Raw genomic sequence first — 17,635 nt, 5'->3', positions numbered from 1 at the left:
TAGTGAAAATTCTGACTTGCATGCCACTTCAAAAGAAATTAGAAGATAGTAAAATCATTACTGAAAATCAATGACTTAATGGAAATCAAGCACTCTGCAAAATAAAGCCAACTTCAATTTCTGCCAAGAGCAAAAAGTTTGATTGATACAGGTAAGTAACAAAATATGATCTATCCAGCTTCTTTAAACTGGCCAGATGAAAACCACAAATATTTGGATTTTTTAAAAAGAAGTACCACTACAACACTCTGAGGTAAAAGTAAGACAAAACATTCTGTGGAATGAATTTTGGCAGAAAAAAATTCCAAATTAGATTTCCAAAGTACATTTTTTTTGAAGAGAAAAATCTTCAGGCTGGATATTTCACTGAGCCTTCACTGACATCAGTACCAGGCCTTTACAGTGTTCATCATCTTCCATAGAACATAAAAATACATATAAAATGAACGCTTATCACATCTTTGAATAGCACGAAGAATGATACAGAAACAGATTTTATTAGTCATATAGAATAATTTAAGCTTTTGTCAAGTTGATCTCACTTATGTATTTTAGCCGCAGAAATGTATCTTAGTAGAGAGAACCACAAAGTTATTATCTATATGCACAAGGAACGCGACCCACACCCACCTACATGTGACTGCATCCTGGAAAGCCGTAATTGTGGAGTCACTGGATTAAGAACATCTCCTGTTCGTCAGAAGAGCGTTGCAAATCTGGCATATTTGGGCCTGAATTCCTAAGAGCAGTAGTTACACAGGAGGTACGGGAAGCTCACCAAGCCAGTTAGTTCACTCTGTGGTACATTCATAATCCTATGCTGCCCAGTACAGGTGCTGAAGAATGCTTACTTTGCACTCTGCCACTTGAATACTCCAAACCTTCTATATTAAAGCAGCATAATCAGTGAACACAGTGTGAAAAAGAGAGATCCAGAAGCAGTTGTTACTAGTACTACAATGCTTGCTTGTAGAAAAGGCTGTAACAAAGCTGCTTCTCCTCAAAAACACTCTTGCGAACCGTTTCTGTTACGAGGAGATCCCCAGGAAGATGGGACGATGAAGGGTGTCGCTGGGAAACACGTTTTAGATCCCACGCTCAGCCAGCCCGCCCCCCTGGGCCCCCCCTGTGGCTGGCAGAGACAGAGTATTCCTGCACGGCACAGAAGCCTGGGTCAGACAGCATGACACACCTTTACAAGCACCTACTCTTTCTCCGCAGGGAGCCTACGGAGATTAGCCGGCCAACCTAATCAGCTAAGTGAGGTGTCATGAGTTGGGCAATACCCCCATGTAATCCTCACCGGGGATCACACGGAGGATCTCAGAACCAGATCACAAGCAGCGACTACTTGAGCCTAAGGAGAAACTCTGTAAGCAAACTACACTCACTGCTGCCGGTCACTAAGTGACCATCCTGTATTTGTCAGGACACACCTTCTAACCATAACCAACCCAGAAGTATCTCCCACACCTGTGCCACAGGTGAAGCGAGCAATCCCAGAACACCAGGAAAGAGCTTCTGAACAAAGTCGCAGCATATTTGCTACAATAGATTCCAAAGTTCCAACCAGAAATATAAAACAGGTGTCAAGGCAATGAGTTCTAGTCATTTCTGCAAAATACTTAAATGCCATTAACACATTTAGCATTTGTTTTCACACAAAACGTAAATTACTCTGAAGGGCATAAGGTATAACACAGAGCAGGGAGCCATGGCACTTCTTAGAGGCAAATGTGATCCAATATGCTAACTCTCACCTTTCCGTGCCAGTTGCTCATAACATCCCACAACCTCTTCATTCCCCAAGACTGCCACTACATTACATTCCATCAGTATCTCACTGATTTAATCCTTGTCCCACGACATCCAATGCTCTGGCGTTCACATGAGCAGTGGGGATTCCCAGAGTGAATGCAGGATGAACACAGACAATGCTCAAATCCATTATCAGACAACGCTGAGACTGGTCTGTACTTATTTCAGCTGTCACTGACCAGAATCCATCTACTTTCCTGAAGTGAAAGCTCTTTACTGGTATTTTTAAATGACTCTCTTAATTAGGGATCTTGACAACGAAAGCAAAGCAAAGTCCCATAACCTGATCACATGACTGCAGGCTTAGCAAGGAGGATCGATACTACTAACAGCTTTTACGAAGAACTAATGAAACTGGTAGACGAGGCATTTGAATGTATTGTTTGAAGTAATTTTAGATTTAATCTTCATTTAAAATTTGCAGAAGAGACCAAAACGCAATTCTGTTGGTGATAGTGGAAAAGTGAAGTCGATTTATTACAAATCGACACGTATCCTTCGGCTCAGCTGCTTTGGGAAAAATGTCCTCCCACATCAAAAAGTACAATCTGAAAGAAATTGGTTTCATCTCAAAGTTTCCCTGTCTTCACCTGAAATCAGGCTGTCATCTGACCCCCTGACAAATTGCACTTAACATATGGTGGACTCATGTCAAACTTTTCAACAGTTTAGCAACACAGGATTTGAAATCATTTCCCAAATAAGAACAAGAGTAAATACTAGCCTGAGACCTGGCGGAGTCAGTGAGAAGGGTTCAGTGCTTACATGGGAGATACTGCAAGGACCCTTCTGATCTGACACCAGAAGTTAGTTATTGTTAAACACACGAAGTCCAGATGGGACACACACTCCATCTATTGCCCAGTGAGTAAGGCAGGCGTGCCTCACCAGCGCAGCATGCCCAGCGGTGTGTAATGCATACCTCTGCCCACAAAACCTCATGAAATTGGGCAAAACTGCATTGAACCCCAATGCCCAAACACTGGCCCTATGCCACTGAACACAAACAAGCCCGTATTTTAACTAACGATATCGGTGAAAGGAGCTTGAACAGTGGGAAGGGCACAACTGGTACATCTTGGACTGGAAGGGAACAAAAAAGGCCTCAGGCTACTTTTATAATTTCTTGATCTTATCCTAGCTACTATTTTGAGACTCCAGACTGCTGTTAAGTTGATCATGTTGTCTACAGTGCCCACAAATGGCTTAGGAACTAACGAAGCTTTGGGCATGTCCTCATTTACTATCAGACGTGACATGTCCAAGAGACAGGAAGAGTCCCTAGGGGCAAATTTGCTGGCTTCAAGGCAGGTTAGTATCGTGGAAGATATCACAATGCAATTTTACATCCAGTTTTAATAAACACATGATCCACAACAAAAGCAAGCTGTCCCCCAGTGCACTGTAGCTCTCTCAGGTAACTGTAAACAGCTCAAGGCATTAATCACAGCTCTTTTGTTCTTTGCACAACCTGATGGTCACCACCAGCATTTAATGGAAAAGACTGCAAGATCAAACACAGATGTATTCCGAACTCCTTTCATCTGGATGGGGTGCAGCACATGGCATGCATCACTTTCCCTCTTCTCTGTCACTGTTCCTTTCACCCTCTAGACTCCTGCCTGTACTGCAGGGGACAGCTTCCTCTTGCAAGCTTTGGAAAACCACCACTGGAAAGGATGGCAATGGCAATTTTGCTTTTGGTTTTAGGCATCTGACTGACAAATGTTAAATGCAGAAAGCCTTTGTTGGGATGTTAAAATAAATGGCCACCAATGAGCTTTGATCAACATGTTTAAAATACTCCTTTTTTATGGTGCACAGACAACAGGTTTTTGCTTAAATTTATGGTAATCTAGGTCATGTCTCAGTGAGTTATTAAAAATCTGGAACAAGAGCTGACTCACCAACACAAATATCAGCCCACTCATAGCCATACAAGAAATCCCAGGGCCAAAAGAAAACAACAGAAATTCAATTAGAGGGACAATTTTCATCTGCAGTAATGAGTGTTCAGCAAAGTATTCTCAGAACTCTGCTGGTATATGAATTTGAATTGCCTTTACATTTCTAGAAGAATATTTTGCTTTAGATGTTCTTCATTTTTGTAACTGACAGGCAGAACTATTTGATTTTTGCCTCTACTGCCTGTGAAACAGCTCCTGGAAATTTCCAAGTTCTAATCCACGTTCTGCCAGAAGCTCCTTGCTTTTAAACAAGATATTTTATTTTCATATAAATAATCATAAGATATTTCCTGTAAACAAATAAAATGGTGATGACACTCATTCAACTGTCACATAAGGTTGCAGCCCTGATTCTCCTTGAAACTTGTTTTGTAAAGAGAAAGCATTACAAGAGAGTGACATTTTAACTTGTTTATACAGTTTTTGTTGTGTTTGCAGGACATCAAACATTTACCTTACCTAGCATTTAGGAAAGAAATGTGACTAGTGGTTTAGGTTAAACAAACTGTGTTTTCTTAATCCAGGAACCCAAATCTGAATGCATCTCATGTTCTGCTGGTAGAATGAGAGACAAGGGCAGGTGCAGGGTATCAAGGCCAAGATATTCTCATCAATTTAGCATCCTATTTTGAAACAAATCCACAAAAAACTAACACAGCACTTTTGGTGCACCTGTCCTGCAGAATAACTGAGGTTCACGTGAATTTACTGGTGCTTCATTACTGAACTTCTGTCCTTAAACTGCATGCACAAACAACACAGGTCAGACTGGTTACTCTCTAGGCAAAAAAGCACTTACTCTTTCAGGCAAAGAGAATTTAGGTGCCACACTCAAGTTACCACTTGCTATTAAAGACATGGAGGAAAAAAAAATATCAGAAATTAAATCTTTTTTTCCCAGCTGGATGTCACACAGGAACCTGTCAGGGACACTCAGATACCATAACGACAGTAACTAATAAGTAAGCTAATATATTAAAGGTTAAGAATACACTTTTGACAATGGATTTCTAAGCACAAGCATACATCAGAAGACAAGTAACTAAAAAATATGTCAACATAATTGTATTTAACCATTGTATTTATCATGTTTCAGAACTGTAACATCCTTGAGCAATGGTATCACAACCTTCAAAGTGTACCAGTTCAGACAAAAACACAAAGGAAAACTGAGCTGCATGAAAGCATCAGTGCCAACGATGCGCACGTGTGATCCCAATTGGAGTGTTTCAGAGGGTTACAGCTAGCGTGAGGAAGAAGAGAGAAACTCCTGTCTCCATTTTTTTAATTTCAGAGTGAGGGGAATGTACCAATACTATTTAGTTCACATTTACCTTGTTTCCAGAAAATCCAACAAACTCCAGTAATCTCAGAATCCGTGCAGGAAACATGGACAATGTCTATAGAAAGAAATGCAACAGTTATGCAGTAACTTAAGACTTTCTGCCTCTCAGCTGCCAGCTGCCTCCTGATGATTTTCTGGGTAAATATATACACCTACTATATTTTGCATGCAATTTGAACATAAATATCTGTTTAATATAGGGACCTTGTGCCTCCAGGATTCCCCGCACAGAAATACGTTTACACAGCACATGCTTAGTAACTCTACTACTTCTTGGATGTTTCAGAGATACTGGATGCATACCGCACATGACAGATTTGTCATTTGTGCAGTAAATATAACATTTGGGCATGTTCCAGACTCACACAAAGTCACGCAAGCAAGGAGAAGCACCAAGCACTTTCTGCAGCCCGCCCATCACCTGAATAACCACATCACCTCTCACCATCTCTGGGTCAGTGCCTCTCTGACATAGCAGGAACCATCCTGTACCATTTCACCACCTGCTTTCCGACCAGAACACAAACACCAACGGCCAAAAGTGGCCTGAGCAGCACCCCAGGCCCCATTCATGTCCCCTGTCCCACCAGCTGCCCTGCTAACAGCCAAGTCCCTGGTTGCTTCCCAAGTGCCTGTTAAACAGTAAGTGGAAGTCAACACACACAGGCAACAGCTGCTTCTGCGCAAGGCTTCTCCTGGCCCCCATCCCAGTGGGTCTCTTCTCATGAGATCGTAACATCTTCCCTTCCAAGTGCCTCCCAAACATTGGTCACTTGGCTAATGAACACCCTGATAATCTCCCCATGAAGATGCACGAGCGGGTCCGCGCACACAAGGCGGTGTTGCCCATGCTGCAGATAGTGGTCTCTTTTATTTCTAAAGTGTATTACTACCTGGTGTTCTTAGACCAGGCACTGGGATCCTGCAAGTGTCAGTGCATACACCTGATTTTAACCATATGATTAGTAACACTGATTAAACACATATTTAAGTTAGGATCATTTTCAGGAGGTTGCAGGACTTCAGCTCAAGAGAAGAACAGTTAGTACATACCAGATTAAATGCTCCAACTCCAAGTTTGACACCTCCCTCAAAATGAAGATGGTTCTCTCCTTTGACATAATGCGGAGACTGTATGAGACTGTCCAGCTCCCTGAAAACGCGCAAGATTCTGTTACTTTGTCAGTAAATAAAATGATTAATTACAATTCAGTAAGAAAGTAACCCAATTATCTCAAATGACATAGTAGTTCAAAAAAGGTCAATTTGCCATCTCATCCATGTGAACAACATTTTGTTGGACTTATCTACAAAACATTTATGTCACATTACTATCAATTTAAATATATGGAGTCCTGGAGATGAATTCCTGTCAAACAGATGCAGTATTTTTGCCTGAAAATATTTCTACAGTGGCTGCTGGGAGCAACACTAACCGTTACAACTGTGAGAAGATACAATGGGGCAATGCAGGAAGTTTAAACTAGCAAATTTGATTTGAGTTTCACTAATCCCTGGATTAGATGTTCTCTTTCTGTGCATGTTCATTCAAAAGAACACTTTGTTACCTACAGGAGAAGACAATTGTAAGAAATATTTTTAAACGGGCAGGTATAACGGAATTTACTTTTCACTTATTCTTCTAAATTTCATAGATCTCAACTTTGTAGTGTTCCCTTGTAGTTTCCCTGTGTAATCCAGCTGGATTTGAATCTGTTTTGTCTCCAAGCTTTCTGTAGCTATGTGTTTTTCACACTACTATTTTAATTTATTTTGTTGATTAGTAGGAAAAGAAAAACACTGTCGTAATGGCAGCCATATACTTGTGTGCAGGCTGTCATGTTTTTATCTGCTGGTTGTTATCAACAGATATAGGACTATTCATTGTAATTGCAGCCTTTACAATGGACCTGCATTTAGAGTTGCCTTCAACCCACACAAATACAGACACTGTCATCTCTCTCCCTCTTTCAGTATACTTCTGGAGAAACTGGACTGGATGCTGTTTTGTGTCTGCTAGACATGTGACTTTTTGTGGCTGTTCTGAGCCCAGATTTAAAGTCCTAAAATAAAACAAAACATGATGCATATTTAGCTTTCAGTTTTTAAAATTATTCATATAAATCTGTACTACTGTGAAGTTTTCTGATACTTTTTATTCACTGACAAGAAGCAAATGTTCCATTCTGAATTTTGTTCTATTTCATTCCATCTTTTTCCCTCCCTGAAAGAGAGTTTTAAAAATTCTATCTTTGCAACATTTACTCCTCCTGTCTTTTCAGTGTTACTGTTGTTGCAGATTATCAAGCAGTACTGCTGACAGTGGGGAAAGGAAAGATGACTTTTTTTATATCGGAAACTATGTTGTAAAAATACCGATCAATCAAAACAAGTGAAGTCCCATTTCCGTATTTCATTGTTTTCTCTGTAACCTGTTGCACCACGCTCTCACCAAAACTGCAAACAATTATTTCTTCCTACATCAAAGGTACAGTACAAAAAACACAACTGCCAATCTCACATACAAACTTTCCCTTTGTTAAAATACATGTTTTAATAATATGCAAGTTATTAGCATTCTTTTGCAGAAGACCACCTAAGGGCTACTAGATTTATAACACTTTGCTTTTACATATACTAATTTACTGTGGCACAACTGATTATCCTTCCCATGGTGTACATCTTAATGTAATTTTCAGAATTTACTACTGTACTTCAAAAGCTTTTGTGTATATTGAAAGTAGCTCTCCGTAACTTCCTAGATGAAAAGAAATCTGCTTAAGCAGATGTTTTTGGTTTGCAGACACTAAGTAATGGGCATATTGTGAGTTCAGATAAGCAACTCTGCTTATCATTTCCAATAGCACATGCTTTCTCTTTCGAGTAGAACAACTGCCATATTTAAGTAGATTAAAAGCCCAGCTAAGCAAAAATTTCACTCAGACAGTGGTATACGCTTGGAAAAGCAACCTCTAGGAATTGTCTGTTCAGGGACTTCATGATGCAGAGAGACTGCATCTGCTCTACTATGTTAACTAGCCCCTATAAACCTGTTTCCTGGAAATTTGTTTAATCTTTGTTTGAAGCCACTTACACTTTTCATTGCAAGCTCTTCAGTTTATTGTCTCTTAATTTTCTTTTAGTTTCATGCATTTATTATAGAATTACTTGTGCTTCAGCTACTGGTTTTGAATGTTCCAAAAAGTGCATCTTGAACTATAAAGAAATGTCATTACTTGTGCCTAATGACTGCAAGACCTCCAAATTGTGCTATACAGACACAGAGCACTACATCATTTAGAAAAGTTATTTTTTGACATAATTTCAAGGATATAGTACTTGAAGTAGGCAAACCTTGGGAGTTAACAGCGTTAGGGTCCGCTATCTTTACAATCCAAATCAACCATAATATCAACGTCCTTTGTTAGGCAAAGGAGGAATTTGTGTGGGCTGAGAAAGGCTATAGACATGAGGCCCACAATAAAGGCTGCAATAAATACAACAGTAATTAATTTGCAAATTGGACTATTTGACTGTCAGCATTTTTTACTGAAAGAATACACTTATTCACATCATCACTCTAACTTACCTGTATGTTTGGTAACTGTTTCGGACTTTGATGCCTCCTTTTATGAAGCTAACCATATTCTCATCCTGTTAGAATGGAAACACGTTAGCAACATGAATTTGTAAGCACATAAAGGGCTTTTGTCTTCTTGAGATGAACGTGTCTTGAACGTAACTGTCATGACACAGACAATGTAAGTCTCTGAGAAACAATACACAGATTTAGGATTTCCTTTCTATATTAAAATATTTTTCACTCTGTTCAATCATGTACACTTTATTTTGATGTCTTCTGTGATTAGTTTAGCCCTTGTGACCTTTGGACCATCTGAACTTGCAGTACTGAACACAGGTACAAAGCTAATGAGCGGCACCTAAGTTACATGCATTTGTGGCTCTTTCAAAAAATACCTTTCTGTCATTTGTCCCTCAGCACAGTTAAGGTCTGAGCATTTCCTGACTCAGCACCAGATACGAATAACTGCCCATCCTCAGAAGCCTACAGAATATAGTTACACATCCTAAAAAGGAACAAGGAAAAGTAAAGCTTTGCAGGATATGCTTTTTTCTGGTCTCAATACTCAAGTATCTATGAGATCCATACTAGCGTGGTAACATGTTACACTACAAGCTATAACGCACCGAGAACTTACAGTAAAGCGTATCTGGGGGCCCGTTAGTTTACAGTTGTAACCTGAACAGAGAACTCTTCAGTCTTGAAACTTTCTGGTGTCAGTTTCTTGCCTCACTCATTGCATATAATCTGTCATTCTGGCTTGTTTTGATACTTGCTGTTACTTTGGGATAGGAAGACTACCTGTGATTTAGGAGATGATCTTTCTGTGATGGTATTTTAAGAGGCTGTATAAAGCATCGTGGAGAAAACAGCATAGGTTAGATGAACATTTGGCCCAATTGTGTTCATCGGTATGTAAACAGAGACAGAACCTGCCTCCAAGAGCTTTCCATCCTTCTGTAAGTCAGGAGGATAACTCAATCCAATCAAAGTTAGTTCAACATCTTCCGGACTTTGCTTTCTATAAACTAGTATAGGAAGCCTAATGACCTGAACTGAAGAGCAGGGCTTACTCCTGCAGCCTGCAACACCACCACCAGCCTACGTCCTTTACAGTCATCCTTCAGCAACATCATCAAGAATGATAACTGAGGACAGAAACTGTAACCATAAATGAGCATGTAATTTCTGATGATACATCCCCAGAGACTTGAATCCCAATCACATGCAAAAGAAATAACCGCAGAAAAATGCGTTTCCTTTTTCCTTTGTTCTGTAGGAAAAGAAAGTCAGGTTTTAACTAGCAGCTGGGGTGAGGTACAGCATACCTAACCATATGTAAAGGTTCAGTTCTATTTTCCTTTGAATGGAAAATGGAAAGAGGAAAGAAGATGGTTTAAAAATGTTTAAATTCAGAATACTCATGATACCAACAACAGAGATAAATAATGTGAGAATAGTACAGCCCTTGAAAAATCCTGAAACTAATTTTAATGTGTTTTCAACTGGATGTGGACATTGACACTAAGCTTCAAATCTAACCCACTTCAATAGCTGTTGGAACCAAGTGCGTTTGTTTAATTTTTAAAACCAGTTCATGTGTTCATGAAAAATTAAACACAGAATAGAAGAGGAAGCAAATACACAGACATTCTTTATGCAGAACAGGACAAGAAATTATTTTCTTACTCTTAAATCTTTCACATACCTATAAATGCTTTTAAAAACAGACGCCTGTGAAAATAGTGCTTAAAAACAAGAGGCACTGCCTTGAAACACTCTTTTCTTACAGGCACAATGAAGAAGTTCTGAAAAACCTTGCTTCCATAGCTTCTGATATCAACCAAACTGTGCTCAGTGCTAGAGGCTACTAATCCCAAAGGATCCCAAAGGAATATGGAAATAGGTGGCTACACCCTGGCCACTTCAAAGTCCATCATCCTACCATAAAGTCACCATCGTCAGCACTCTAAAAACCTTCAGAAGAAACTACTCTGACTACTGTTTTTTCTATGAAGCAGTAGTTTCTAGCAGAGGGGCACAGCAGATTGCTGAAAAGGGTTACATGGTTCGTAAATTATCATAAACAACATAAATCAGAGCCCATCTGGCAACTCCCAACAATTATAAAATCACCACTTGCATTTCATTCTCAATCAGCATCTTTGATCCAAGAAGCAGAAGCCCTTTGTGAACGTGACTTTTATTATCCCTTCTGCAAAGATGGAGCAATCCCACTGTCATGTAGCAAGTACAGCCAAATCAGGAAGAAAAAAATCAGTTATTTCAACTATGATTAACAATCTAAATCGCAAGCTGAAGCCCAAGTAAGTATTGCTAATGTTGATCCATCAAACAAATCAAGCTTCATTAGTACAGACAGATAAAATTCAAAGAAGAGGGAGAGATCTCCTTTTTTTTAAAGACAGGCAGCACTGTTTAGCAAAAAGCATGTGTGGAGCCTAATAGCTACGCAGACCATACTAGTTGTTCAAGAGCAAACAAGTGAGAAAGTAGCCTTGGGAAAGCAAACCAACCTGTCTGAAACAAAAGTCTTGAAAGTCTTGCTTGCATTCTAGCATAGCACAGCTTCAATGACCATCTCTTTTTTTTTTTTTTTTTTTTTAATTCGATAGCACACAGTGTTTAAAAATCGGTGCTTACTGCTGTTAATTGCACACATTCAAAAGGGGCTGGAGAAGGGCATCATAGGGGACTCAGTGCTACGTGTATCAACATAAGGATTTTTAGATAATCATTAGGGATAAAAAAACCCACATTCTACTATCTCATCAGCAGATGGTCCAGATAAAATCCAGATTTAAAATCCAGGTGAGACTCCTACACCACTAGGTCAAACTAGGGTCTTCTACCATTTCACTAATTTTAAGAAAAGAAACCTGTATAGTATGCACTTTTTTCTTCCCCCCTCCAAAAAAGCCACACAGGAATCCATACCTGGAGGAATGTGAGTGCTGCTCTCTGAAGTAAACATTCAGCATAGCAGATTTCTGCATGGATTTCCTCTGGCATCACGTGATGAGGGTAAGAAAACAAATAAATCAGACACAAAGTAATTAAAAACCACTTAGCTCATTAATATAGATAGGAATAAGATCACAAAGCTCAAACTGAGAAAAATCTTTTCAAAATTTGCTATAGTGCTTAGTTCTAGACTGCTGAGGTAACCCCAAACAGAAATGACACACAGGTACAGAAATTTTGCAGGAATTTCTCTGGTGCTTTCCAGGAATTCCTGGATCTAGAAACTTTCTAGGCATTGGTAACACAGCAATTGCCAAGACACTGATCCAGCACATGCCAAATCATTGATTTTGTCAGTGAACTCAAAATCTGCAAAAACACTCTGGGTGAACAATTCTACACAATTCAAACTGCAGATTGAAAAGAAAAAAAAAAAAAAAAAGAAGAAGAGGAAAACATTGTGTGTGTTAGGGATGACGTTACCTTCAGTGAAGTGTTCAAGGCTTTGCCTATGCACAAGGTTGTTGATAGAATCAGCTACTGTAGATTTCTTCCTAAATCTGTAGAAAAGTGAGTTTGGTCATTCTGAACATGAAGCATCAACAACAGAGAACCGTATCATTCAGCTGGCCACCCATACACTCACTAACATATTTCTAGTGCTCACCAACCCTCTGTCATGTTACCACACACACAAACTTCAGCATATTTCATACAGAACTTAGTCAGCATGGTCCTCCTGGGATCCATCTTTTACCTTTCACGTGCAGAAATCTGCCTTGGTGAAGGAAGGGGACAAGGGTGCTTTTTGATTTATTTTCTGTGTGTGTACGTGCGCATGCGTGTACAGAAGTGGGAGTACAGTTGACTCAAAGACAGCTAGCTACAGTATAGCCATCACCAAATGGGAAGATTCTGCAGTGTCTGTAAACCGTAAATAACTTCCAGACAGTGCAGAACTGGGGCTACAGATATGACAAAAATCTAACTGACAAAAAAAGATACTGCAGTAAACTGAAGTTTTCAAGACTAGACCACTGAAAACCCTGTTGACCTCATAACTGAACCTCCTTCAAGCAAGAGGCTGGACTAGAAGACCTCCTGATGTCCCTTCCAACCTCAGTTTTCCTATGAGTCTATGAAATTACGTGTCCTTTTTTAGCCTTTATGTCTTTCAAAACTTTCCCATGAAGGGACTATTCATTGACTGAATTGCGCCACACTTACTTTTGACAGGTGGCTTGAGCTTCCTTCATTGTGTTTCCTGCATTCAGTATGTCCTGAGGATCAAACGTCATCATAGCTTGCATCTCCAGTATGGTGGCGTAAGTCAGCGCGTGATACATACTGTCTTTAGTTCTGAAAAAAACCACAAGATGCAAAGCACAGCTGATTTGATGGTATTATTACTTTTAAAAAACAAATGCAATTCTAGAAGTGTATTTGCCTGATGATCAAGCTCTACATGAACTAGAAATCAAACACAAAGGACATGCAAATTAATTAAGAAACATTATAGACCAAGATTTGTATAGGAAATCATGCCTACCACTCTGGTTTCAATAACTGTGATAATATGTTCCAATCCTGAGGTGAGGATAGGTATTTAACATACATAAAGCACAGGAACTAACCATGTGGCTGACCATTCAGGAATGACAGAATCGTGTGTTTTGTTTGTTTTTTTACTGGTGTATTTAATGAATACTGCAACACGCGACACAAATCCAGACATTCTTCTAATTTAGGAGAGTTACTAAGGACAGACTCAAGGAGGTAAGTAATCCAATACTATAACCATGGTCAAAGTAGAATCTTCTTCAAACAAATCTTCCCAACAGAAGCATTCCAGTCTATGTCAAACATTACAGCTTTTTCTTCCTTGCCCTTTTTGCTAACCCTCCACCCCAATCTGTTCAACTTCTGTATTATTCTGTGCGATTTCAGATAGTTCCCCTTTTGAAGAAAGCCAAAAACTTTGGTATTAGTGCAAGGAAAACAATTAACTCGCACATCCAGCCACTGCCAGCATCTTTCCTCTGGCAGGAAGAGGTGTTTATATATTGAACACATTTACAGCATTCAGCCAGTACCTATGTACAGTATAATCCTCTGCAAATGAATCAAAATACCTTCAGGCGTACAGGCCCAATAAAGATGACTTGGGAAATATGTTGAAGGGCAAGTTCAGATGGATTCCTGCCACAGAAACTCTCTGTTGACCTTGCTAATCCACCCCTGACAAACAGCACAACTTAGACAAAGACTGCTAAAGCGACAATTGCTATTTCAACTGTGTACACTTTTAGAATAGATTGGGTAGTTCTATATGGCAGGGAATATTCAAAAATACTTGCAGTCAAACAAGGATATCCTTTCAACAAAATCTCCACCCTCAGCACAGCTATTCTCAATACGTGTACTTCAGGTGTTTTTTTTTCTCAAAACGAGACAATTCATTTTCTTTTTCTTTCAAGGAGGAAGTGCAGTGCCAGCAACATGTCCTTGCCACAAATAGGGCTAGTGGGCTGCATTAAGAGCAGCGTTGCTGCCAGCAGGTTGCAGAAGATCCTTTCCCTCTGCTCAGCACTGCTGAGGCCACACCTGGAGTATTGCGTCCAGCTCCAGGCTCCTCAGTGCATGGACATACTCAAGAACATCCAACGAAGGGCGATGAGGATGATTTAGGGACTGGAACATCGTTCCTATGAGGAAAGGCTGAGAGAGCTGGGACACTGTTCTGCCTGGAGAAGAGAAAGCTCAGGGGTTTCCTATAACACATATATATATATACACACACACCTGAAGGGAGGATGCAAATGGGACAGAGCCAGACTCTTTTCATTGTGCTCAGTGACAGGACCAGAAGTCACAGGCAAAAACTCTGCCTGAACATCAGGAAACACACTTTTACTATTGGAATAACCGAGCACTGGCAAAGCTTGTCCAGAGAGCTTGTAGAGTCTCTATCCTTGGAGATACTCAAAAGCTGTCTGTACGTGGTCCTGGGCAACCATGTCCAGGGGGCCCTGCTTGAGCCTGTGACCTCCAGAGGTCTCTTCCAACCTCAAACACCCTGATTCCATCGGTTTGTTTTAAGGGCAAAAGCCAAACTATAAAGACACCTCAATTCATTTAATTCCTCCCCGGAAATAGACTTGCCTTCTCCAGGTTTGGTATCTGGATTGAACTGAAAGATGATTTTAAGGATAATTTAAGACAATCCTACATTAATCAATGATCTAAGAACTCACTGTGATGACGTGGATCCCTTAAAGTTTTCTAACAATCCATACATTATTATGCATTAATTCTTTTGCTTGATGGAGTAAAACACCCTTAAGTATCCTCAAGAGTCCCTGACGTTTGGTTAGTGCTTTCCAGAACCAAAACATAACATTGTCTACATCTAAAGTAACGCCCCCCAGATGACATTATGCAATAAAATCATCAAAGAAACATTCAAGTGATGATACGAACCTCACCTTCTTTGTATATATATATTTTGAGATGTAGGGATTAAAATAATACCTAGCATTGGTGCAGACAGTGTTACACACATATCTGGTGCTTCCCTTGCCAACCTTCATAGGATGATGAAGGGTTGCTTTTTCCAATACACACTGCACACAGCAGGCTGAAGAAATCTGCAGTGTACATCTTTAAACTCCACTACAGTCTGTGTTTTGTGGCTGTCCTTAATTCCTAGTTGCCCTCATCATGTCCACAGTTTACCTAACAAGCTGGTCTAACCAACATCTAAACAATTTAGCAGAAAAGCCAGTTTGGGAAATCACCTACTGCCATAAGTGCTAGGAACTCCAGACTATGCTAACATCCATCTCATCTCCAGCGTTAGAAGAACAGACAGACAGTAGGGAAATGAGTTTAAAATCCAGTGGAGTCAGGACAGAACTGTCTTGGCCTCCTATGTCAAGATTCTTTCAGTAAGCTGATAACGTAAGGTAGAAAATAAAAAAAGAGCATACTATAAAATGCCAGCCTGATAAAGCGTTCCTGTTCATTTGATTAACCAGCCTCAACAGGTGCAGAAACACACACTTCATCTCATGTTAATATAAAACCCTTCCAAAGGTTCAAATTCAAAGCACAGGGAAGGCACTAAAATAGTTCCCTTCCAAAATTCTAGAAATTTGTTTTCAAAATCAAAGCAGATAAAAGATTAAATTCACTGCACTAATAGGAAAATTGATACTTTTCACATATACATGGTGAAGGATTTCCCTCTCCAGTAATTTGCTTAATACCAAATCACCCCTGCCCTAACCAATGGTTTCATCTATTCTGCTATTAATAATTAATGTTTATCATTAGTAAACTGGTGTTTATCATTATTCAACTGGTATTTATCAACAATCATTAGTCAACTGGTATTTATCAACACTCAAATTATTCTTTTTTTTTTCAAGAGCTGGGATGTGGGTAAAAGTGCAACCAAATGTAACAGTTATCTACACTATTTATACTAACCATGCAAGTACTGTTGCCAATAACATCCTGGCATATTGCTAGAAGTTTTAAAGCCTGCATTTTATATGGATGGATACAGAATGAAACTTGACAGCTTTTTTTTTTTTTTTTTTTTTCCTCTTTTGATTCCTCAGCAGCACTTACCCCAGGACATTGTTGGAGTTAACAAGCCTTTATGACATAAACACTACTAATATTCTGATTAATGACTTATCCCAGTACTTGGTATCACATGACTGCATAAGAGGATTATAAGTAATATCTTTAGGCAGTGATGGGAGTTATGCCACATGCCTGTTCTCCAACTACAGTGCAATCATTACTGTCTTGTAGCAGTGCGCTTTCTTGAGAGCTGTTGCAGAACGCTTTTATTCCTGCTTGAGGACAGTGACAGCTCTCCCCTCCAGCTGAAGTACGAGAATCAAAAACCTCGGCTTGGTTTGACTTCAGAATTAACCCAGGGGCTGGTATTTTTTGCCAAAAGCACAGTACCAAAAATATTTTTGTGGATCCTTTTACAGTAATCCAGCAGGCACGACATGCATCACCGGGTTACAGAAATCCCAGGTTCAAGTCCATGCCTTGATTTAGTATCAAGATGATTCTAACAAGTAAACCAAATTCAACAGTACAGAGTGAGAGAGACCCTCCCGCAGACCAGCCAGCAGTCCGTTCATCCAGGCGTACCCAACAGTGAGACATCAAAGCCCAAATCTAAACCACATCAGGAGAAAGTGGTCCCCCAGAGCCTGAAGGCTTTCCTCACCTTTGATCAGAAGTTCCACCCATGTCTAAACAACCCGCTAGACCTATTGCTTGGGCTTCCATAAAACCTCTCTGTTTTGATGAATCGTTTTCCAATAAAAACCTGCTTCCTATGAAAACTCCCCACCAGTATTAAGTTCACAACTAGAAAAGACCACTCTGATCGGCCACCAGGAGGTTCGCTTGTTACCACAAGCTGCCAGAATGGTCTGGGTCTGGCCTATGCCAGAAAGCTGCAGCTCGAGAAGAGAAGCCCTGAGCCTTTTTGATCTAAGCCATTCTCCAAAATCCACAGTCTAGTAAGTTCTTCCATCTAGGAGGTGAAACCAACAATTAAGTCAGGTTTTAGCAGCAATGTATTTAATTACAAAGACTATAAAAAGTCACATTCTTCTGGACTCCAGGCATAAAAGGAGGAAAAAACCCCTAGAAATAATGACCTTCTTCATGTTCATGATACTCTTTACAATAAATAGCTAGCTTGAGCTTTCTGCAGAACTGTGCACCATCAAACACTGCCTAGAGCTTCACCCTACCTCCATGTGCTTCCCCTTACTCTTTTCACTCCTCTCACTTTGACAATCACACACTACCTTTGTTACATTGGCTTCCAGAGAAAGCTCCTCCATCCCACTGAACAACCTCATACTTGCTTTTTTTCTACAGGGGTAAGAACATTTC

General features: G+C 39.9%; 1 protein-coding gene across 3 annotated transcripts in view; it reads right to left on the bottom strand.

Annotated features, from left to right (window-relative positions):
* TTC39A (tetratricopeptide repeat domain 39A) overlaps positions 1-17,635 on the bottom strand; it is a 59,085-nt gene that overhangs the window by 26,441 nt on the left and 15,009 nt on the right. For all 3 annotated transcript variants that reach the window (XM_080406283.1, XM_080406281.1, XM_080406282.1), the window contains exons 3-8: positions 12,926-13,057; positions 12,182-12,258; positions 11,672-11,739; positions 8,720-8,784; positions 6,184-6,283; positions 5,120-5,185 (exon numbers count right to left, since the gene is read on the bottom strand). In XM_080406283.1, the coding sequence (XP_080262409.1) occupies positions 5,120-5,185; positions 6,184-6,283; positions 8,720-8,784; positions 11,672-11,739; positions 12,182-12,258; positions 12,926-13,057 (508 nt within the window). The remainder of the gene's footprint in view (positions 1-5,119; positions 5,186-6,183; positions 6,284-8,719; positions 8,785-11,671; positions 11,740-12,181; positions 12,259-12,925; positions 13,058-17,635) is intronic.

Source organism: Falco punctatus (genome assembly GCF_963210335.1).
Source record: "Falco punctatus genome assembly, chromosome: 11".
Classification (NCBI taxonomy): Eukaryota; Metazoa; Chordata; class Aves; order Falconiformes; family Falconidae; genus Falco; species Falco punctatus.
This window is presented reverse-complemented; position numbering and strand designations above follow the sequence as displayed.